Source organism: Mobula birostris, chromosome 26 (assembly GCF_030028105.1).
Source record: "Mobula birostris isolate sMobBir1 chromosome 26, sMobBir1.hap1, whole genome shotgun sequence".
NCBI classification, from domain to species: Eukaryota; Metazoa; Chordata; class Chondrichthyes; order Myliobatiformes; family Myliobatidae; genus Mobula; species Mobula birostris.
This window is the reverse complement of record NC_092395.1, coordinates 49,271,186-49,294,738: the sequence shown is the minus strand read 5'-3', so window position 1 is coordinate 49,294,738 and position 23,553 is coordinate 49,271,186. Positions and strand designations below refer to the sequence as shown.

Below are 23,553 nucleotides of genomic sequence, written 5' to 3'. Positions count from 1 at the left end.
GCCTCTTAAATCTCTCTAATGTATTCACTTCCATCACCACCCTGACAGTACATTCTGTGCATTTGCCACTCTGTGTGTAATAGAAAACTACTTTTGACATCTGCTACACTTTCCAACAATCACTTTAAAGTTTGCCATTTTGTATTGGGCATTTCTATCCTGGGAAAAAGGCACAAGGTGTCCACTCTATCTATGGCTTTTATTAACTTTTACAATTTTAACAAGGCATTTCTTATCCCCCTTTGCTTCAAAGAGAAAAGCCCTTGTTTGCTCAACCTCTCCTCATGAGACATGTTCTCTAATGCAGACAGCATCCTGGGAAATCTCCTCTGCACCCTCTCTAAAGCTTCCACATGCTTCCTATCATGAGGCAAGCAGAACTGAACACAATACTCCATGAGGTCCAGTTTTGTAAAACTGCAACTTTACCTCATGCCTCTTGAACTCAGTTCCCTGGCTAAGGAAGGCCAGCACACTATCTGCCTTGTTAACCTTAAATAGATTAAAGATATTTCTAAAAGAGAGAGAAGTTTAGGAAGGAATTTCAGGTGTTAGAGCAAAGGTTGCAGAAGGCCTGTCAATTGGTGATGGACAATTATTTCTAAGCAAGAAGTAAAAATCAATTGAGTGCAGAGAGCCTCCAAGGATAATGGGGTTAGAAAAAATTAATGCAGGTGGAGGAGAGGAAAGATATTAATTTTGACTCATGTCTTATGCAGATCTTGGTATCCAGATGGGCAATATTATTAGGCTCGGCCGAGAGAAAATGAATCCTAGTCATAAGCAAACTCTGATGGAGCTTCAGTAAATACCGTGTAAGGATAGGATAAGACTTGGCATCTGCACCTCTTGTGTACTCATAATGACATTCACAGAACCTAAACTTGTGGATGGAATATGATCTGATTCCAACTGCTGTCTTCATATAGTCAAATTAAGATTTAAACTTTCAGCAAAAGAGAAGAGAATATTTATAAACTTTGTATACTGGGTGAAACAAAAAATGAATCTTGCTAGTAGGAAATGTAATGCCCTGGTTCAGATGGTTCATTTTTTTTTCTCTCTCTGGTATGGTGTTCTGTGCAAGCTGCTTGTTTGGGTTATTGTTGAAGATAAGAGATAGGAGAATTGTATCCCATCCAATTAGGATGGCCGGGTTTAGGGGAGGTTTCTCTGGTGCGGGACACTATGGTTGGGCTTCGGGCTTTTGTTGGTGGAGAAGAGAGAAGAGGTCGTAGGAGTCAGCCTAGAGTGGGGCTGTGATTCAATAAAGCCTGGGGAGATCGAGGAGGATCAGCGAAGGGGAAACTGTGAGCTCTAACTTGTGCACATTAGGCTGTTTCATTAAACTGGGCTCTTTTTCTTTTTTTTTGTTTTTCCATTACTAACACTTTAGTCAAATTAAGAATTATAAAGCTAAATCTTTTAATTGTATGTGGTGTCAGGTAGATGGAGCTCGTCAGCCTGCGAAGGCAGTCCATCTAAGAGAGGGAAAACTCTGATTTCAAACGTCCGCTGCCTTGCAGCCTTGCCCACTTATGGGAAAGGCTTCGGGAGTAAACCCTGAGGTCAGATCCGGAGCTGGAGTCCCTCAGGCAGTCCGATGTTGCTTTCAACCTCATTCCGGCAACTCCTGTGATGACACTGGTGCCAAGCTGTATCGGCCCTTGCCCTTCCCTTGGACAACGTCAGTGGCGTGGAGAGGGGAGACTTGCTGCTTGGGCAACAGCCGGTCTTCCATACAACCTTGCCCAGGCCTGAACTCTGCAGAGACTGAAGCAAGACTTTCCGGGCGCAGATCCATGGTCTCGCGAGACTAATGGATGCCATCTGTATGTTGTACTGCCTGTTATTTTGTGGTATTATTTATAACAGGGTAACAGATCATGCAGCATCCACACAAACAGGGGGATTTGAAGGGCTTGCACTTTGACCTCCCATGTTTGGTGGGGCCAGAGATTGTCTTCCCCAGACTTACACAGCTTAACGGCACCAGAGTGTTAGTTACAGAAACTTTTCCGTGAAATTACTGTCTGTCTTTCTCAGTACTTACTGATGTAAAATGTCCCACGATTCTCTTGGGAAGAACAATGTCCTAAATAATAAACATCCCTCAACTTTCAATTAAAAGTTGATTCAATTCAATTATGACTTTCTGATCATTATCCCATTGCTGTTTGTTGGACTGTGTTGAGTGCGAAATGTTACAATATTTCCAGGATTGCAATTGTGACTAAAGGGGATAACTGCACTCGTTTAAGGACTCTGTTATCTTGTTATTTCATGCTCTTCATTTATTGCTATTTATTTATTATCTGCATTTGCACGGTGTGTTTACAGCTTAGAGTTCCTGATGTTTACAGTTTATAGATCCTGATGTTTACAGTTTCTGTTCTATAGATTTGCTGAGTATGCCCGCAGAAGAATCTCTGGGCTGTATGTGGTGACATATATGTACTCTGACAATAAATTTTACCCTGAACTTTGACTTTTGACAGTTCTTTATAAAATGTAGAGCTTTTTAGGATGTCCTAATGGTGTCAAATTAACTTAAGTCTTGCTTTCTAACATTAGCCACATTGGTTAGCATACTTGAATAAAAAGGATTGAACTGAATTTATCAGATTGATGGAAATTGCCAGTGTAGGAGAACAAATAATTAACACTATAGGTCGTTTTTAACCTTGTGTCTAATTTCAGATGCCTGGGAGAGCAGATGGATTGAATCCAAACATAAATTAGACTATGGTAAATTCAAATTGACAGCTGGAAAATTTTTTGGGGATCCAGAAGAAAACAAAGGTGAGTTATTATAAACATGTTAGACGGGAGAGATATAAGCCAAATGCCTTCTCGAGATCAACAAAAGTCTTAGTTGATCTGTTCATGATCTAAATTCAATTTTCCAGTCTATAAGATGGTGCTGGCGAGACATGGCAACATTTTGCAGGAGGCAAACAAAACTACTATCTATTGTAATAATTAAACTTTTTCTGGATTAATATTATTGCAGTCCGCACCCTGTAATTTCGCTTTGGGGATTGAACTTTTGAACTGTCTGCACAACCTGCAGTATCCTGAAGGATTCAGCAAACTGGACTCTCGTGAATGCAGGTTTGGCACGGCAGCCATTGCTGGAGCAGACCTGGAGCCTGACTGAATCTTCGGGTTGGATCGAAGTGGTGGGCCCAGCCCCGAGAGTGGTAAAAGAACCAACTGAAGCGTCAATCCAGATTATAAAGACCCAGGCATCGAGCTGGAGATCAAAGGATGCACTGGTGTTCAGCTCACTACTCTGGGAGGCGTTATTTGCTTCAGTGCTCTTCCTGGCTTCGAGGCTGTGGCCTGTGGCCTGCAGTCATCAGGCTCCTGGGCTGGCTGCAGTGCTGAACTGGCTCTGTGGCTATGGACTCACTCTCAGGGACTCTGTGGTTCAGGTTCTGTGTGTCATTTAGAAACATAGAAAACCTACAGCACAATACAGGCCCTTTGGCCCACAGTGTTGTGCTGAACATGTACTTACTTTAGAAATTACTTAGGGTTACCCATAGCCCTCTTTCTCTAAGCTTCATATACCTATCCAGGAGTCTCTTAAAAGACCCTATCGCATCTGCCTCCACCACCATTGCCAGCAGCCCATTCCATGCATTCACCATTCTGTGTTTTAAAAAAAAAAATATTTACTCCTGACATCTCCTCTGTACCTACTTCCAAGCACCTTAAAACTGTGCCCTCTTGTGCCAGCCATTTCAGCCCTGGGAAAAAGCCTCTGACTATCCACACGATCAATGCTTCTCATCATCTTATACACCTCTATCAGGTCACCTCTCATCCTCCGTCGCTCCAAGGAGAAAAGGCCGAGTTCACTCAACCTATTCTCATAAGGCACGCTCCCCAATCCAGGAAACATCCTTGTAAATCTCCTCTGAACCCTTTCTGTGGTTTCCACATCCTTCCCTCCTTCCTGTAGTGAAGCGACCAGAACTGAGCACAGTACTCCAAGTGGGGTCTGACCAGGGTCCTATATAGCTGCAACATTATCTCTAGACTCTTAAACTCAATCCCACGATTGATGAAGGCCAATGCACCGTATACTTTCTTAACCACAGAGTCAACCTGTGCAGCAGCTTTGAGTGTCCTATGGACTCGGACCCCAAGATCCCTCTGATCCTCTACACTGCCAAGAGCCTTACCATTAATACTATATTCTGCTATCATATTTGACCTACCAAAATGAACCATCTTACACTTATCTGGTTTGAACTCCATCTGCCACTTCTCAGCCCAGTTTTGCATCCTATCAATGTCCCGTTGTAACCGCTGACAGCCTTCCACACGATCCACAACACCCCCAAACTTTGCATCATCAGAAATGTACACAGCATATTTACACAGCCATCCCGTGACAGGAAAACAAATAAAACTTAGAGACAGAAAGAAGTTCTAATTTAAGTTTAAATGAACATACAACCAAAATTGATCCCACACGTCTTGCACTTATCCCTCACTGTTAATTCTTCCCAACATGATGAAATCTTAATCATTTCCTCAGTCCATTCCTTCACAGTGGGACATCTGGGTTTTTTCCAGCTTTGCAATATAATTCTTGCAACTGTGATGAGACCCACCTTTAAAATAGTGAACTTGTCATTGTTTACATTCGGTATCATTGTCCTATCACCCACGAGACAAAGCCATGGGCACAAGGGCAGTGTCGAACCCAACCAATTCCCCAACAAATCAAGAACTTCACACCAAAATGGACGAACCATGGAACACTCCCAAATTATGTGAAAATATGTGTCCACCTCATTTTTACATTTCCAGCATAAATTATCAACAATCCCCAGTTTGTAGAGTCTTGTTGGTTTCCAATAATATCTGTGTACTATGTTATACTGAATAAATTTCCCTTTTGCTTCCCTAATATGTCTACCTACATTTGATAAAATATTTGACCATTCATTATCTTCAATATCGCTTCCAAGATTCTTTTGCCATACTGCTTTGAGATTGTTACACGATTCACCCACAGAGTGCTTGAACTTTTTATAAAACACTGATGCTTTATGTACTTCCTGTGGTAATGTAAAGTTTTCAGTTAGAGTTACTTTAAAGTTACTTAGAGTTACTTGTTACTGTTCTTAAATATGCTACTAAGTGCAATGTTTTATTTGTAAATACTTCCAAAAATTCCCTTTATCTACAAAGTCATATTTCCTCTGCAAATCGACATATGATATAAAAATCAAATTCTCACAGAGATCACCTACTGTATTTACACCTTTCATCTTCCATTCTTTCCAGGACACCATTCTTTTCCCAATGCATATCTCAGGGTTATTCCAGAGCAAGGAGTATAACTGGTTTAAATGTGACATTCTACAGGCTTTATGAATTGTACTCCACACACTCCTTGAGTGAAATAGTATAGGATTTAGATTAGGCTTGTTTTCCACATGTTGTGAGAGGATGTTACGGGGAGAATATGGTCCAGCCAGGCTCCGTTCTATAATTACCCAATCTAAATCAACATCAGGCCTGTCCCAATGTTAAGCTAATTTGGTAATTTCAAAGGATAATTTATATGCTCTGACGTCTGGTAGACTGAGCCCACCCATGTCCCTGGACATACACATCTTACTCATTTTAATTCTGGGCTTCTTCTTATCCCATAGAAAATCCCTGATAATTTTGTTGTATTGCTTGTAGATCAAATCTGATATATTTAAAGGAAGCATCACAGAAAGATAGTTAAACTGAGGTGCTATGACCATTTTAACTACATTGACTTTACCCCAGACTGACAGTCTCAGTGAGCCCACTTATCCAGATTATTTCTTATCCTACTCAATAATGGATCATAATTTAAAGTAATTATTTCATCCAAATTCTGACTGAGTTTGACCCCTAGATACTTCATTCCAACTGGCACCCATCTGAAATTAAACTGAGATACCGAATTTGAATAACATAATTTTGACATTGGCATAGCCTCAGATTTATTACAGTTGATTTTATAACCAGATAGCTCAGAATATAATTGAATTGTTTTCATTAGTGGGGGTAAGGAATTAGAAGGGTCACTAATCAGTAATAAAATATCGTCAGCATATAGCATCAGCTTATGCTCCTTTCTGCCTCCCTTCACCCCTCCAATATTTGGATCTGCTCTAATCATGATTGCCAACGGTTCCAAAAAAAATCGTAAATAACAGTGGGGAGAGGGGGCAGCCTTGGCGTGTACCCCTTGAAATGTTGAAAAATGGGGATATGATGCCATTTGTAATAACTGCAGCCTTAGGGTTTTTCTACAAAATACTAATCCATGATTCAAAGATAGAGCCAAACCCAAAGAATGACAAGGCTGTGGTTAAAATCTCCACTTAACCCTGTCATAGGCCTTTTCGGCGTCCAGGGAGATGGCAGTAACTGGGACACTACTTGAGGAGTTCAGCCATGTTAAGTGCAGTAATCTCCTTAAATTGTCAGTTGGGGGTCTGCCTTTAATGAAGTCAGCCTGGTCAGTGTTAATTATAGATGGCAATACTTTCTCTAATCGCGAAGCCAGTATTTTAGTCAGTATCTTACAGTCCACATTAATTAAGCTTATAGGCCTATAATTGGAAGGATCTATTGCATCCCTGTCTTTTTTTGGGATCAATGATAGTAATGCTTCATTAAATGTATTAGGTAAAGATTCCAAATTAAATGCTTCTGAATAGATTTTTGTTAGAATAGGAGCCAATATGTTCAGAAATTTCTTATAATATTCTACTGGGAAGCCATCCATACTTGGAGATTTCCTCATTTTCATAGCCACAATAGCCCATCTGACCTCATCCTTAGTAATTGGGGCATCCAAGGACTCAGCTTGTTGTGGGGATAATGTAGGCAATTTTATGTTAGCAAAAAACTGATTCAGCTCCTCCTGGTCATGGTTAAACAGTGATGCATATAAATGTTCATAGAACTGTTGAAAGACTTTGTTTATGTCTTCAGATGATGACACTAATGTATCCCCTTTCTTAATTACAGGTATAACGCTATTTGTATTCTGCTGTTTTAAATATCGTGCCATCAGCTCACCAGCTTTGTCACCACCTTTGTAGAAACTTGTTTTTAATCTAAATAATGCATATTCTGCTTCTTTGTTATATATGTTATTTTACTGGAATTCCGAGGACAGCTTTACTGTGGTCCCTACGTTCAATTCAAAAAACGAAGTCAGAGCCTCAGCCAACTTATCATTGAAATCCTCATCTTTTAACAGCATAGTGTTCATTCGCCATCTACCCCTCCTTCCCCTTTCAGTATTTAAATCAATTTGAATTTCAACTGGTGCATGGTCTGATAATTCTATTGGGCCAATTTTACAGTCTGTCACCTGTTCTACAATGGAGTTGGATATTAAAAAATATTCTAGAGTAGGAGTTATGTCGATGAGAGAAAAATGTATATTCTTTTCCGGATGGATTCACCAATCGCCATATATCCACCAGACCGATATCCTCAATAAGTTGATGTAAGCCAGCCCTGTCCCTGGGTACTGGTGATGTCTGAAATTTGCTTTTATCAATAACAGGGTCCATTACTTGGTTAAAGACTCCTGCTAAAATTATTTTTCCTTCCTTGATACCTAAAATTTCATTCACCTTGCTAAGAAAGTCTGGGTCTTCCTTATTAGGTGCATATATGTTACAAAGTACTACATTCACCCCATTAATAAGTGCATCTATACAAATGATCCTGCCTTCCTTGTCTTTAGATTCCTCAAGCAATATAAAACTAAGTTTTTTGTTAACTAAAATCATTGTCCCATTTTGTTCGCTATTAAGTGCTGAACAGAATACCTGGCCCACCCAATCTCTTCTAAATTTCAGTGCTTCAACATCTTTAAAATGTGTTTCCTGGACAAATGCAACATCAATTTGTTTACCTTTAAGGTATGATAAAATCTTTTTCCTCCTGATTGGGTTTCCACACCCATTAATGTTCCATGATATGAAATTAACCGTTTTCATGTCCCAAACCTCATGCACATATGTGCAAAGACATACACTTACCCAGATGGCTGAGTCTGGAATGAAATAAAATGAAAACTCCAAAAAAAATCCTGCTGTACTCTATCCCCCATGCTCAATTATTACCAACAAACACTGCAAATGCTGCGCTCTCAAACAACAAGTAAACAGCCAACATAACTCAAAAACATAGAAATAATATATTCCTGCCAGATTAACTAATAAAAACAAACAGGCAGGATAAACTCCACAAAGAAACAGAAAAGAAAAAGACACATGATATGGTCCGCAAAGTCCTGTGCCAGCTAGTAAGCCTAGCCCAAATCAGACCGCTTTATCCAGCTCCCCACCCACCCTGTTATACCTAAAAAGTCCCCACCTATTACTGTAATCATATCCTGTCTCTCGGTCAGTGCCAGCGCTGGGTTTTCCTGAATGAATTTCTCTGCTTCTGCAGTAGTAGTAAAGAACTTGTTTTTTCCTTTGCATGTGAAGCGTAGAACTGCTGGATAAGCGAGTGTATAACCTCACTTTGACTCTTTGCAGCATTTTCCAAGCCGTAGTAAATGCCTTCTGTTTTTCAGCCAATTCTCTGGACGTATCTGGAAAGAAGGAAACGTTGCATCCCTCCCACTCAACTCCTCTCTTTGCTTTGGCCACTTGCACTACTTTCTGTCTTGCCGAAGAGTGCAAGAATCGTATCAGGACCTGCCTGGGTGGGGGGGCACAATCCTCGCCCGGCCTAGGAGCCGGGGCCTGATGTGCCCCCTCAATCTCAAACTCTGCGTTCAGTTCGATGCCAGATCCTTCGGGCATGATTCTCTGCACACACTCAATCAGACCGCTTGTTTCCACACCCTCCTTTAGGTTGATCAGCCTGACGTTGTTGCGTCTGCTCCTGTTCTCAAGCTCCTGGACACAGTTCCACAGCAGTTCCAAGCGTTTATTATTCCGCTCGCTGGCACCCACCAGTTGCACAGTGGTGTCCTTCACACTAGAGAGGCGGCCCTCGGCTTCCGTCAGCCTCTCTTGAATGGCATTGACGGAGTCCTTCAACTCCATTGTCATTTCCTTAATCACAGATACATCAGCAGTATAGAGTGGAACTCATACGACTAACCTCAGCCAGTAAATTCTCCATGTTGGAGCCTTGGTCTGTCTGTGTCGTTAGTGTGGCTTGAACTTCGGATTGTGGGCTCTGTCTTGTAGCCACGTGGCTCGCTGTAGCGCTCTTAGAAGAGTTATCTCACGAAGTTGTTATTAGCACTTTTAGTGAAGAAAACAAACAGTTTCTAACTGCGGGACAGCTGTATCCAGACAAGGTGGGATAAATATGCTCTAATTAATAGAATTTCTTTGTGGGTTAGCTCCACTAACGTGTGGCCATCTTGCCTGGCGCCCACATCTGTTTTTATTTTTGAACGTTGGGTGTTTGACTGTGTTGTGTGGAGGATTTTTAGTCCATTTTATTATGCTTCTTTGGTTTTTGTCTGCCTGCAAGAAGATGAATCTCAAGGTTATATATGGATATGTACTTTGATAATAAATGTACTTTGAAAATTGAACTTTGCTCTCCATAACTCTTCTCTCTCCAAAGAGTAAAAGTCTGCTTCTATTGGCCTTCCCAGTCCTCTAAGGTAAATCATTCCCTGATTCTTGCCAGAAATCAGAGAAGACATTTTTCATCTTTATCTTAGCTAATGACCCCTAATCTAGGACGATCTCCCCTATTTCTTGATGTTTCCATAAGTAAAGTTGTCATCTCAGCACCTATCTTTTCAAGCCCTATCAGAATCTTGTGTTTCACCTCGTTCTTTTAAATTACACTAAGTATAGATACCATCTTTCCCCATTAGTCAGCAACATCAAACTAGAAATCAACCTCATTAACCTTTTATGAACTGCCTCAAATGTATTTGTACTTTTCCTAATTAACCAGAGCAAAACTACAGGAACTGGTCTGACAAACACCTAATCTATTTGAAGAAAATCTTACTTTGAAACTCCTTTCCCTTTGTAATGGAGGCCAACATTCCATTTGCCTTTCCAATTACTTGTTTGAACATATGAATATGTATCAGTACACTGTGATCCCTCACTATCATGGCACCTTTGGTTCATTTAAACAGCATTCTATTTTTCGTTTTCCTACCATGTGGAGAATCTGCAGTTACACTTTATCCTTCAAGTTTTACCCCAATCACATAGCCTATGTATATCACATAGTCACAGAGAAGTACAGCACCTTCTATAATCTGCATCCTTGTAACTTGCCTTTCTGTCTGTGTAGCATGAAAATTTGACTCCAATCCATCTGGAGGATCTAAATTTGGTGCCTCTGCTTTTGTCACCCTTTCTGGCATTGTATATGTGTTTGTGTGTGTTTGTCTGTGTAATAATCACCTTCTAGCATTCACCCATATGGATAACTGCTTCTATTGATATAGTCCCATATTTATCATCCATCGGTGTTATTTTTCATAGGAGTACCAATTATGCTTTTGCCATTTTATAACTGGCTGTGAACAGTAACTTCAACGTTCATATTTTCAATTCATCGCAGGTATTCAGACTAGTCAGGATGCTAAATTTTATGCCCGGTCTGCAAAATTTGAACCATTTAGCAATGAGGGGAAAACCCTTATTATTCAGTTCACTGTGAAACATGAGCAGAAGATTGACTGCGGTGGAGGTTACATTAAGCTCTTTCCAGCAGATGTGGATCAGGAAGACATTCATGGAGAAACTGAGTATTATATCATGTTTGGTGAGTTTTCTGAACCTGTTGGCAAAGTCAACACTGTATGAAGATGAAAATGGGAAATGCTGGACAGGCAGGGGGAGGAACAGAAAAAGAAAAAAAATCAGACTGATGATCATTGCTTTTTCTTTCTATATATACTGCCTCACCTGAATATTTTCAGCATTTGCTCTTTAAGTTCAGATTCCCAGCATCTGTAATGATTTGGTTTTATAAAGAATATAAGGAATTTGTTTTATAACAAATTTCATGACACATGCTGGTGATAATAAATTTGATTCTGAATTAAATTGACTATATAAACTGATTATATCAATATCAAATAGATTTGAATTGAAAGCAATCTATAAATTATGACTGAGTTTGGTGACTAGGAAATGAATTAGAAATGCATTGGAACAGTTAAACTCTCCTATTGTGTCTGTGTCATCTGCTTAATGTGAAGCGAAGTTGATTACTATTTCATAGATCATTTGACAATCAAAAATTCAGTGGATTTACCGTGATTTCTTAAACTTCATCAAGGACACATCAACAAGCAGTTTTAATACCTGAACATTGAACATTGTGCTCAACAATATGCACTCTGTGCCTCACCATACAGTGCCCTGAATACACTGCTTTCTTTGTGCCAGATCTTTATGCTACCAGAACACTCTAAAGCATTTTGAATCTAATAAACTATTTTAGTAGATGCTATTTAAAGACAATGAGCTCTCATAAACAACAAATTTTCTAGTATGCAAATGAAGCATATTTTAAGCAGTAGCCACATCAAACCTGAATTTGTCTGTTTATTTGGTGTCCTAGGTCCCGATATCTGTGGATATACAACAAAGAAAGTGCATGTAATTTTCAACTATAAAGGCAAAAACCACCTCATCAAGAAAGAAATTAAGTGTAAGGTGAGTATTAATAATAAAAACTATATAATAAAAAATTTCCTGAGCAAAGTATTTCACATCGCTTTAAGAGAAACTGACTCTAATGGAATTCGCAGAGTTAGCCATGAGGTTAGCCAAGGAAGTGGATTTTATGGAAAACCTTGAAGATGAAATTCTTATAATATATTGTCAGGCTCCAAAGCATTGTCTGCAAATTAGAGTGGTGAGGTGTACAAGAGGAACGAGATCAAAGTTTACAGGTTTATACAAACAAATACAGCATGGAAACAAGCCCTTTGGTCCATTTAGCCTGTGCCGACCATCAACTAGCCATGTAATAAGATTAATGTAGTAATCTTACATTAATTCCATTTTTTTATTCTCACCAACTCCCCGTAGGCCCTACCATTCACCAGCACAAGGGACAATTTACAGAGGCCAGCTAGCCTAGCAACCCGCTAGGTTGACTGGGACATGTGAGTAAGTGGGAGCACCCATGGGAGACCCACAAGGAGACCATGCAAATCCACACTGGCTTTCCATTAGATGCTAATAAACTTTAGTCTGCAGTTTTAAGTGGAGTCTAGGGAATGGGTTTGCCTGCCTGGAATCTGGGTAAAGATCAATATGTGACCTGGAAACCTAAAGGTGAGAAATATTAAGATTATGTTTCTTCGAGCTAGAATGACCTCCAGTTTTATTTCCATTCTGTACTGAGATGGCAGAGGCAACTTGAAGGACAGATGAAACAGGAGTGCTATGCCACAAGCTGTGGTCATTAAAGAAATTAATTTTTATTTTATTTTCTGATAGTTTTCATTTTTACTTGTAGTTTCTATGGTTTTTATCTCCAGTTCTTAACTAGAAAGCTCTGGCTTGAGCTTGGCTCTTCCCTGTATAAAAGAAAGCGGCAGGCACTGACTATAGCACTGCTTGAGACAGCACTGGGTTTCGGAGTGATTCGCTTGAGACAGCACGTGACCAGTATTGCACAGAACCTATTTTTCTTGGCAGGATGATGAGTTTACCCACCTCTATACATTAATCCTCAAACCTGATCAGACGTATGAAGTTAAAATTAACAATGAAAAGGTGGAGTCAGGCACTTTGGAGGATGACTGGGATTTTCTGCCACCAAAGAAGATCAAGGATCCAGAAGCAAAGAAGCCAGAGGACTGGGATGACAGAGAGACAATTGATGATGAAAATGATAAAAAACCAGAGGTGAGACTTCAGTAATTGTCATTGTGTTGCCTTGATCCATCTGCGATTGCTGGGAAAAAGGCCCTCTTTTTGTCCTGCAGTGACAAACATGCGCATCATTGTTGTGTAGATGATACAGAATTGTTTTTAATGTTTTAAATGTTCTTAACTTTCCCTCAACATTATTAGCAATGGATTTGTGGGAAAGTTACAGGGAGAGGGTGGGATGAAAAAAAAACACTGATCTAAGAATAAAGTGTTTGACTAATAGTTAGAAAGCTGATATCTGGTGTTGCAAGGTATTCAAAACAAAAAGCCATTACAGGGGGTCTTATCTGATTTGATCAAAGCATCTCTCTGCTAACAAATGCAGGATTGGGATAAACCAGAGAATATTCCTGATCCTGAGGCACAGAAACCAGAAGACTGGGATGAAGAAATGGACGGTGAGTGGGAGCCTCCAATGATCCCCAACCCAGAATACAAGGTATGGCAGTGAAACTTGTAGTAACAGCTGTTTGTATTATATAAAACTTACAACATAGAAACGGGCCCATAATTTCCCTTTAACAGAAATAAGATGTTCATCTTAGTGAGTTATGAATGAAATAAGTTATGTGTGAAAAGTTATTATTGAAGTATTTAATACTACATTTTCACATTAATATTGGTTTGTTGATTGCAAAAATGGAAGTTATTCACCTGTTTTCAGCTCAAGGTATTCCATCCTTCCCTACTTTTCCCAGAGTGGAATATGAAGTTGTTTCAGTTGTTTTTAATAGTGGAGATGCAGTTAGAATGCTTCAATATTTTGATTAATTATAAAATAATTGTTTCTCACAGATGTGTGGAGTAGAACATCACCAAACTGAAACTGTACAAACTGATTACTCTCAAAGACCCACTACTGTTTCAGTCATCTTAATGTGTAACTTGGATGTTTGTACGTTGTATTAAAGAATAACAGACTGGTTGCTTCTTGTGGTAATAAGCTCATTGATTATTATTGGCCTAGGGTGAATGGAAACCAAAACAATTAAAAAACCCGAACTACAAAGGTGACTGGGTTCATCCAGAGATTGACAACCCGGAATACGCACCCGATGCCAGCCTCTACAAATTCCAGAATATTGGTGTAATTGGCCTGGATTTGTGGCAGGTCAGTAATTGCTGGTATGCCTAACCACTTAGAGAAATAATTTAGTAATTGACACTCTTGTTCATTTAATCCATTTGGAACTCTGAGTGCTGATAACCTAATCTCAATAATTGGCTTGGCGAAGTCGCTGATATCACAAGGGAGATGGTTTAATTTACTTCCAGAGTAAATTGTACATTTATATGATACTGCAAATTCAGGATTATGTCTACTTCGAGGGGGAAAAAGTCAGGTCCAGTCCTCCTGGTGGGCTTTGCTTAATGGCAGTCTGATGCAAAAAGGTTGATAGTTTAATTACTGGCTTGTGCTCCAAAAAGTGCATTGCAATAAGGATTTTTAATAAATGGAAGCAGGTTAGGCCACATTGCTTCTCGACCATTCTCTGTCATTGAACAAGACTATGACTAACACCTTGACTAAATAGTGCATTGTGGATTGTATGGCCTGAGGCCTTTGCCGTTTTTTTTCCAGTCTAGGTCATCTGAGCTGAGTGCACTTCAACACTACCTCTAAACCCTCTTGTATCCTAATATGATATTATGCTTTTTCCTATCATATCATAAGCCTCTCACCACTCCTAAATTCTCCTTCTCTCATCCCCACTAATCCTCAATTCTTTCTATTAAGTTTGGCTGATGCAGTCCATCCACCACTGGCCTTACAGAAAGTGTCTGGGATCAAGGATCAAATTCAACACACAGAGTAACATCTAAGAGTCCACAGATATTCCTGACCCGATGTGTCTCTGCCACTACGACGCAGAAGCAGGCCATTCGGCCTGTCTAGTATGTGCTGAGCCATTAATCTGCCTAGTGCCGTTGACCTGCACCTGGACCATAGCCTTCCACATGCCTCTCATCCATGTACCTATCCAAATTTCTCTTCAATGTTTGAAACTGACCCCACATCTACCACTTGCATTGGCAGCTCCTACCACATTCTCACCACCTTCTGAGTAAAGAAGTTCCCCCTCATGTTCCCCTTTAACATTTCACCTTTCCCCTTAACCCATGACTTCCGATTGTAGTCTCATCCACCCTCAGCTTGCATTTACCCTATCTATACCCTTCATCATTTTGTATACCTCATGATGACCTTCCTCGTTGTCCATTACACTCCCATTCCTAGTGTCATCTGCAAATTTGCTGATCCAGTTTACCACATTATCATCCAGATCATTGATATAGATGACAAACTACAAATGACCCAACACTGATCTCTGCAGCACACCATTCGTCACAGGCCTCCAGTCACAGAGGCAAACATCTACAACCACTCTCTGGCTTCTTCCATGAAGCCAGTGTCTAATCCAATATACTACCTCATCTTGAATGCCATGTGACTGAAACTTTATGACCAACCTCCCATGCAGGACCTTGTCAAAAGCCTTGATGAAGTCCACATAGACAACATTCACTGCCTTGCTTTCATCCTCTTTCCTGGTAACTTCCTCAAAAAACTCTATAAGATTGTTTAGACACATTTACCATGAACGAAGCCTTGTTGACTATCCCTAACCAGTCCCCGTCTATCCAAGCAACACACATAAAAGTTGCTGGTAAACGCAGCAGGCCAGGCAGCATCTCTAGGAAGAGGTGCAGTCGACATTTCAGGCCGAGACCCTTCATCAGGACTAACTGAAGGAAGAGTTAGTAAGAGATTTGAAAGTGGGATGGGGAGGGGAAGATCCAAAATGATAGGAGAAGACAGGAGGGGGAGGGATGGAGCCAAGAGCTGGACAGGTGATAGGCAAAAGGGATACGAGAGGATCATGGGACAGGAGGTCCGGGAAGAAAGGCAAGGAGGGGGGGGACCCAGAGGATGGGCAAGGGGTATATTCAGAGGGACAGAGGGAGAAAAAGGAGAGTTATCTAGTCCCTTAGAATACCTTCCAATAACTTTCCCATTACTGATGTCAGGATCATCAGCCTATAATTTCCTTGGTTATTCTTATATCCTTTCTTAAATAACGGAACTACATTAGCTATCCTCTGATCCTCCAGCACTTAACCCATGACTAAGGATATTTTAAATATCTCTGCTAGGGCTTCTGCAATTTCTATACTTGATTCCTGCAGGATTTGAGGGAACACCTTATCTAGCCCTGGGGATTTATCCACCCTAAATTGCATCAAGACAGCAAACATCTCCTCCTCTGTAATCTGTACAGAGTCCACTTACCAAGGCCTCCCATTACACTTTTTCCAGAAAACAACCTATCACAATCTACCCTTGCCAGATCCCTTTTGATACCAAGAAAATTGTCCTTTCTCCATTTTAGAATTTCCTCAATGACCAGATCTATCCTTGTCAATAATTACCTTGAAACTAAAGACATTATGATCACTGGTTTGAAAGTGTTTCCCTACACAATCTTCTGTCACCCGCCCTGTCTCATTCCCTGATAGGTGATCCAGTACCACACTTACACTAGTTGGTACTTCTACCTACTGATCAAGGAAACTTTCCTGAACACATCTGACAAACTCATTCCCATCCAGCCCTCTGAACTTTAGCCCTACCATGCTCAACCTTTTGATTCCTGACTTTGTATGTTGGTTTGACAACATTCTTTTACCACGTCCATTTCACCATCTGTTCTGGCACTCTGGTTCCAATCCTCCTGCAAATATAGTTTAAACTCACCCCACTCCTGTGCAGCACTAGTAAACCATCCAGTGAAGATATTGGTCCCCCTCCAGTTCAGTTACAGACCACTACATTCTTGTCCACAGAGCCTCCTTTCTGTTCCCCTTGGCAGAAAATCCTCTATCATTACAGCTCAACCCTTTTCCCACCTACCTTTCTGAGCCACAGAGCCAGACTCAGTGCCAGAGACCTGACTGCTGTGAGTTTCCTCTGTTGGGTCATTCACTCCCCCCCGCCTCCCCAAACAACAGTGTCCTGTAAGCGGTGTACCTGTTGTTGAAGGGAATGGCCACAGGGGTACTCTGAACTGGGTGCCCATCCCCTTTACCCCTCCTGACAGCCACACAGTTACCTGTGTCATACACTTTGGATGTTACTACCACTGTATGTTCTGTCTATAAACCCTTCACCCTTCTGAATGATCCAAAGTTCATCCAGTTCCAACTCCCAACTCCTTAATACTTCCTGTCAGAAGTTGCAGTGAGATGCACTTCTTGAAGGTGTAGTCATCAGGGATACTCGAGGTGTTGTAGCATGGATGAAATCACTGGATAGACAGAGTCACTGGTAGATACAAAGCAGCTTCTTTATTCAACACAACAAGTTACAGCAGGTATCATACGGACGGAGACGCTTTCGGTAGAAAGGTCTGCTAGCCCAATGTGGGCTCGATATTTATATACTAAACACAAAGGCAATCGCTACTTAAAAAGTTATAGACAATGCATAGACAATGCTTCCTATTGAAGCTACATACAAAATATCACGCCACCTAACTCCATCCTTTCCTTCTGACGCCAACATGTCTGGGTTGGTACCCACAGCCTTTAGGAATGCAATTAAATCCACAATACATTTATTTGGTATTTTACATTCTAACATAGAAGACAATTAATATTTATAATGTCTAGATAATACTGTCTTTGAAACTACAGCATCTGGTCAAACTACAGCGCCAGAAGCATCTGGTATTCACACTTTTTTAGGAAGCGCATTGTTGTGGACTCAATCCACAGTACTTTGTCAAGTAGAAGTCTGGTGGCCAAAGTCATTTAAGTGTAAACAAATCATCTACCCAAAAAAAAAACTCACTCTAGCAGTCCCTCCTCTTGGCCCTCCTGGACAAAAATTAAACTTGTATCAGGAAAGGCCAACCTAGGAGGATCTGCTCAAATAGGGCCGCAAAAATGCCGTCTTGAAATTCCGTCCCCCCACAATTTTATGTACCTCTATCGATCCTAGCATTACCTAATCACTACCTACCAAATGTTAAGCAGAGAGGCTGTTCCAAGTCACTCTTGCCCTGTAGGCTGACGGCAGCTGAATCACATTCCTTTGTCTTCAGCCCTTTATCCTCTGGTTGCTGAAACTCTCCTTCCAGGAGCACCCACAGGCTCTCTCATCGATGTACAGGAAGGGGTTGGGGTGGCCTCTATGTAAACGTCTACAAGGACCTCTCCCCGGTGGCACCTCCTTCCGAACTGTCCGGTCGATCACTGGCCCAACTGCTGAAAGGGCCCAGCTCCTCAGACTCGGGGTGACTGCTTTCAGATGCTGTGTGCAGTTTGAAATGCCATTGAAGTGGTGGAACTTTCCGTCTCTGCTTTAACTCAAAAATCCCTCCCCATCTATTTCCGGATAAATTTCTATACTATGCCATAAAATTAATCATCTACCTTCATCAACCAGCCTTCTTAACAGAGTACCATTCTGCAGGCTATTCATGGTTTTCCATCACGCTCTCAGTGTCTTCTGCCAGGCTCTCGGCGTTTTCTGCCTTTGTGTTTTCTCCGGGTATGTTTTCATCAGCTGTGGTCAGGTCTGCTGTGGCCGGCTGGTGTTCCTCTCTTAGGTTCTCTGTAATTACATGGTTACTGGGTACACTTGGTTCCCCACTCCGTCTGTGGGAGCAACAAGAGGGTGAGTTGTGTGCTCTAACCTGAGTCCAGTGTTTCCACTGGCTGCCCTGCCGAGTCTGTACACAGACACAGGTATCATTGGTTAAGAGTACCGTCTGTGGTCCTATCCACCTGGGGGCAAACCCTGACCTTTCTGGCAGCACCCTCACCATAACTTGGTCGCCGGGCTGTGGAAGGACTATCCCCTTTCTCTCTGGCTCTCTCTGATCAGCGATTCGCTGCTGTTGTTTCACTCGGTCCTTTAATACTATAAGCTGGTTACAAAGGTCTTTCACATATTGGGTCATTCTATCCCTGTAAGCCCCGGGCTCACCACAACCGGTAATTACCCCATAAGGGAGTCGCATTGCTCGTCCCATCGATAATTCATAGGGGCTGAGACCCAAATTGCGTTTCGGGGTTGCGCGCAGTCTCATCAAGATTCCTGGTGATACATTCACCCATGTCTTTCCTGTCTCAGCTATAGCTTTGGCTGACGCATTCTTGATTGTTTGGTTCATCCTTTCTACCAGCCCTGAACTCTGGGGGTGGTAGGGTACATGGAACCGCTGTTGAATCCCTGGCAGTCGGCACATTTCCTTCATCACTTTCCCCGTGAAATGTGCTCCCTGATCTGAATCCACCTGGACTGGAGTTCCCCACCTTGGGAGGATTTCCTGAACTAGGATCCATGCAGCGGCACGGGCGGTGCAGTCCCTTCTTGGAAAAGCCTCTACCCACCGGGTGAAGTGATCCATAATTACTAGACAGTATTTTTTGGCAGGGACCCTGTGAAGTCTATCTGGATGTTTTCCCAGGGTCCCCTCGGCTGAGGCTGATTTGCCAACTGTAGCTTTCTGCCCTTACCAGGGTTTGCTGGGCACAAGTGATACAATGGTGGCAGAATTTCTCAGCATCCCTGCCCATCCCTGGCCACCACCCGTCCTGCCAGAGGGTTGTGATCATGCTCTGCCTTCCCTGATGCATCCCCCCCCATGATATAACTTCAGTAGTATCGGTCTTATACAGGGTGGGGCCACCGCGACTCTTTCCTCCCCATGTGTCCAGCACCCATCTGATCCCTCCTTTGCTCCTTTTCTCCTCCATTTTTCCTTCTCTTCTGTCTCTACCTCTTCATATAACTTTACTAAGCTGGCTTCTGTCGTTTCCTCCCGCACACTTGCAATTTCAGTTGCCTCTTGTTCCTCGTTGTCTTATTCACAGTAATGTCTGCCCTTGGAGGAACTGGGAAAACTTTATATTCTGGAGTGGCCACAGTTTCTCAGAGTATCCCCTGGTGTTTTTGTTCCTTCGCTATACCACGAATAGTGGTCAGTGTGTCAGTTTGTATAGGATCCTGCTTAGGGTATACAGACCCTCCTCTCTTTTCTTGTGTGTAGCCCACACTGCTGGGAACTGCTGACAAGGTAACCCTTAGACCCCATCCGGGCTGCAGTCTCTAATGATCGGGGCAGCTGAAACTCTGCTAGGCAGGTTGTGTATTCTGTTGGTTGTACGCGTTCGCTGCCCCTGACTCGTCCATATTATTTCTCCCTTTCCCGAATCTATAATAGTTCCTGCTTCCCGTAGGATGTCTATTCCAAGGATCGTGCCCTCATTATTTGGAAATACCCAGAAATACACAGGAAGCTGCACTCGTCCGATTTCTTAGTATTTGTGACTTGCTTCTTTCTGCTTTTACTGTCTTCCCTCCTGCACCCCTGATATAACTGGCCTGTCCGGTTGTTGATATGGTCTGTTATCCATACCAATGCCCCTGTGTCCACTAATATATTGCATTGTTGTCCCCCTAACGATGCCGTTGTGTACATCACCAGCACTGGCAGTGTAGCCTGCGGCCACATCTTTTTCTGCCCTAAGAGGCGCCGTTACTAACTCTTTTACCTGATCGACAGTCAGACCGGTTGCTGATGGGGTGAGTGACTGGGTGTCTGCCATGACTTTCACCTGGGTTTTCCCCTCCCTTTTGGACACTGTCTCCAGCCATGTCCCGATAGGCCACAGCTGCAGCATATCAACTCCTTCAGTGCCTTATACTTGGTCCAGCAGTCCTTTGCTAGGTGCCCTGGCTGCCGGCAAGTGAAACAAACTCTTCCGACATCACAGCAGTTGCATCCACTATACCCACTTTACGGTTTCCCTTGCCTTTTCTTTGGTCCATCTCACTGGCCCACGAAACTATCGCAGAGTAGGTGGACCCTATCGTTATGCCTAAATCTAAAACTTCCTGGTGGGCTGAGCTCAGGCCTGCCTTCAGCATTTTTAGGAAGACTTGGTCAACCCTCCCTGGATAATCCAACCCGGAATACTCCTCGTACACTCGATATTTACGTTCTGCATAATCCATGGCTGTCTTGTCAGCTTTTTGAATCACTGCCATTATCGTTCCCCAGCTACTCTCGCCTCCCCCCAGCCGCTGCCTCACTTCCCCTTTAAAGGAGCGATACCTCTCTTCATTACTGGCACTCCCGGTAGTTGCCCATGTACCATCCCGCACCCCCTGGGCCATCCTGTCCCATCCTGTCCCACATATTCCTTGGGCACTTTGCTTTCACTAACACATGTATATCTTTAGGGTGCATCTGGTGGATTTCAACCATTTCCTCGAGTTTGTGCCAGAATTCTGAATTCCCACAGGCGACTTTAAGTGAGGACAACTCTGACAAAATGCTCTGTTTCTCCCCGGGGTGAAGGGCTTATGAATAGTCATAATCAAGGTCAAGGGCTGGCTCAGATCATCAGGGTTCTCAGCCTGATGTCGCCTGACTTCAACAGGTGCCATTCTGGTTGATCTGTCTGGGTAAAGTAGTGTGAGATATCCCCACACTAATTCCCACACTACGCAAAATATAATAGACGGGTACCAGGTAACAGTACAGACTTAAAACCCCGGAGTATGTACTCCACAATCTGCCACTTTTGAGTAGCTGAACTCATGATGTCTGCTGTATTCCCTTGCATCACACTTGCAAACGCATACACTAAAATGCAGCTCCCCGAACGAGTATATACGCCCCCACGCTGACGTCTCGAACCGTCCTGTTGGGTACCACCTTTCGCAACTGGTGGTCCAAGTCTCACTAAGTTAACCAAGTTAGCTTGCAAAGATTCCTCACTTACATAAACACACATGCACACGCACACACTACTTTTATATCTACCAGTTCAACTCTCTACGTTCGTGATACCTCATGTTCCGTGCACCACCGACTGAACAGATCCAAGTGTGAGTATTATTTTAGAAAAATATTCACCAACTTAGACTGCTAGGAACGCTGGGCACATGACAGGTCACGAAGTATCCCACTCCTGACACCAAATGTTGTAACGTGGATGAAATCACTGGAGAGACAGAATCACTGGTAGATACAAAGCAGCTTTCTTATTCGACACAACAGGTTACAGCAGGTATCATACGGATGGAGACGCTTTCGGTAGAAAGGTCTGCTAGCCCAATGTGGGCTCGATATTTATATGCTAAACACAAAGGCAATCGCTACTTAAAAAGTTATAGACAATGCATAGACAATGCTTCCTATTGAAGCTACATACAAAATATCACGCCACCTAACTCCATCCTTTCCTTCTGACGCCAACATGTCTGGGTTGGTATCCACAGCCTTTAAGAATGCAATTAAATCCACAATACATTTATTTGGCATTTTACGTGCTAACATAGAAGACAATTAATATTTGTAATGTCTAGATAATACTGTCTTCGAAGGTATTCACACATTTTTAGGAAGTGCATTGTTGTGGACTCAATCCACGGTACTTTGTTAAATAGTCAAATAGAAGTCTGGTGGCCAAAGTCATTTAAGTGTAAACAAATCATCTACCCAAAAAAAAACTCACTCTAATAGAGGTCTTCCTGCCTTCTCACATTCTGCAAGAGAAGCACTCCAGTATCTTGCCTGGCATCCTCACTGCTCTAAATTTGCAAGAAGAAAGAAAGAATAAATAACAAGAAAATATCTATCTGTGGCCTATGCCTTCCCCAAGCCTCTATGCCAAATTCTCAACTCCCCACTCCAACACTGGCCCATTCACACAATTGCCACTCCCACAATGTCCCTAACTTCTTTTTAAAGGTTCTCGCCAAGTGCCTAATTATGTTCAATCCAGTATTTCCTCGGGAACTGTGACATGGAAAATGTGCCACCTGGCCCAGCTGGCTTCTTCTAAACTCACTCTCCCTCTATGCTGTCCAATGACTGTCCTGGGTGTCATCCTTGTCTTGTTTTCTGTCCATTCCCAGTACTATATTGTAACTGTTGTGATGTATTATGATTGTACTGAATTTTGGCATGTTTGGCTTATGAAGTGGGCAAGTACAACCTTTAAACAGTGTGACACTGAAAGCACTGAAATTGATTGCATGAAGTGGAGGCTCACAACTCTGGCTAATCACTTTTTTTTGTTTTAAAGGTGAAATCAGGAACTATTTTTGATAATTTTCTTATTACTGATGATGAAAAATATGCAGAAGAGTTTGGAAATGAGACCTGGCAAAAAACAAAGGTGAGGTATCCATTATTTCAATTTGCACACAAACCTTTCCCATTCGAGTTACTTAACTAAATTAATTTTAATATGTTGGTTCTGCAGCACATTTGTCATGAAGACTGTCCTATTCGTTTATCCATTAACTTCAATGATACTTAATAAATGCACTAATTTTTCCAGTCCTCCCTAGGGGTATACATTTAGAATTCTCTGTTGGGGTAGGGTGAATTGAGTTTTAAGAGGTGTGACCAGAAGTGTCCCACTTGGTGAAAAGGCCACCCCTGCAACACCAGCCCAAATCCTTGCAGGAGGTACGTCTGTATACAAAGTCCTCTTAAAATTTGGCAATATTGTTTAGATTTCAGTTTGGTATTTCCCTAATAGCAAACTAATGTCAATCAGAACTTAAAATGAGTCAAATCCTAGATGTTACATTCAGCAATGGACT

The 23,553-nt window shown here is 42.0% G+C and overlaps 1 protein-coding gene across 1 annotated transcript in view; it reads left to right on the top strand.

Moving 5' to 3' along the window:
• The window catches only part of LOC140188268 (uncharacterized), a 150,279-nt gene that overhangs the window by 6,000 nt on the left and 120,726 nt on the right, over positions 1-23,553 (top strand). Inside the window, 7 exon segments of the mRNA XM_072244360.1 lie at positions 2,701-2,802; positions 10,588-10,791; positions 11,596-11,690; positions 12,684-12,893; positions 13,246-13,359; positions 13,888-14,031; positions 23,028-23,120. Coding sequence (XP_072100461.1) covers positions 2,701-2,802; positions 10,588-10,791; positions 11,596-11,690; positions 12,684-12,893; positions 13,246-13,359; positions 13,888-14,031; positions 23,028-23,120 — 962 coding nt within the window.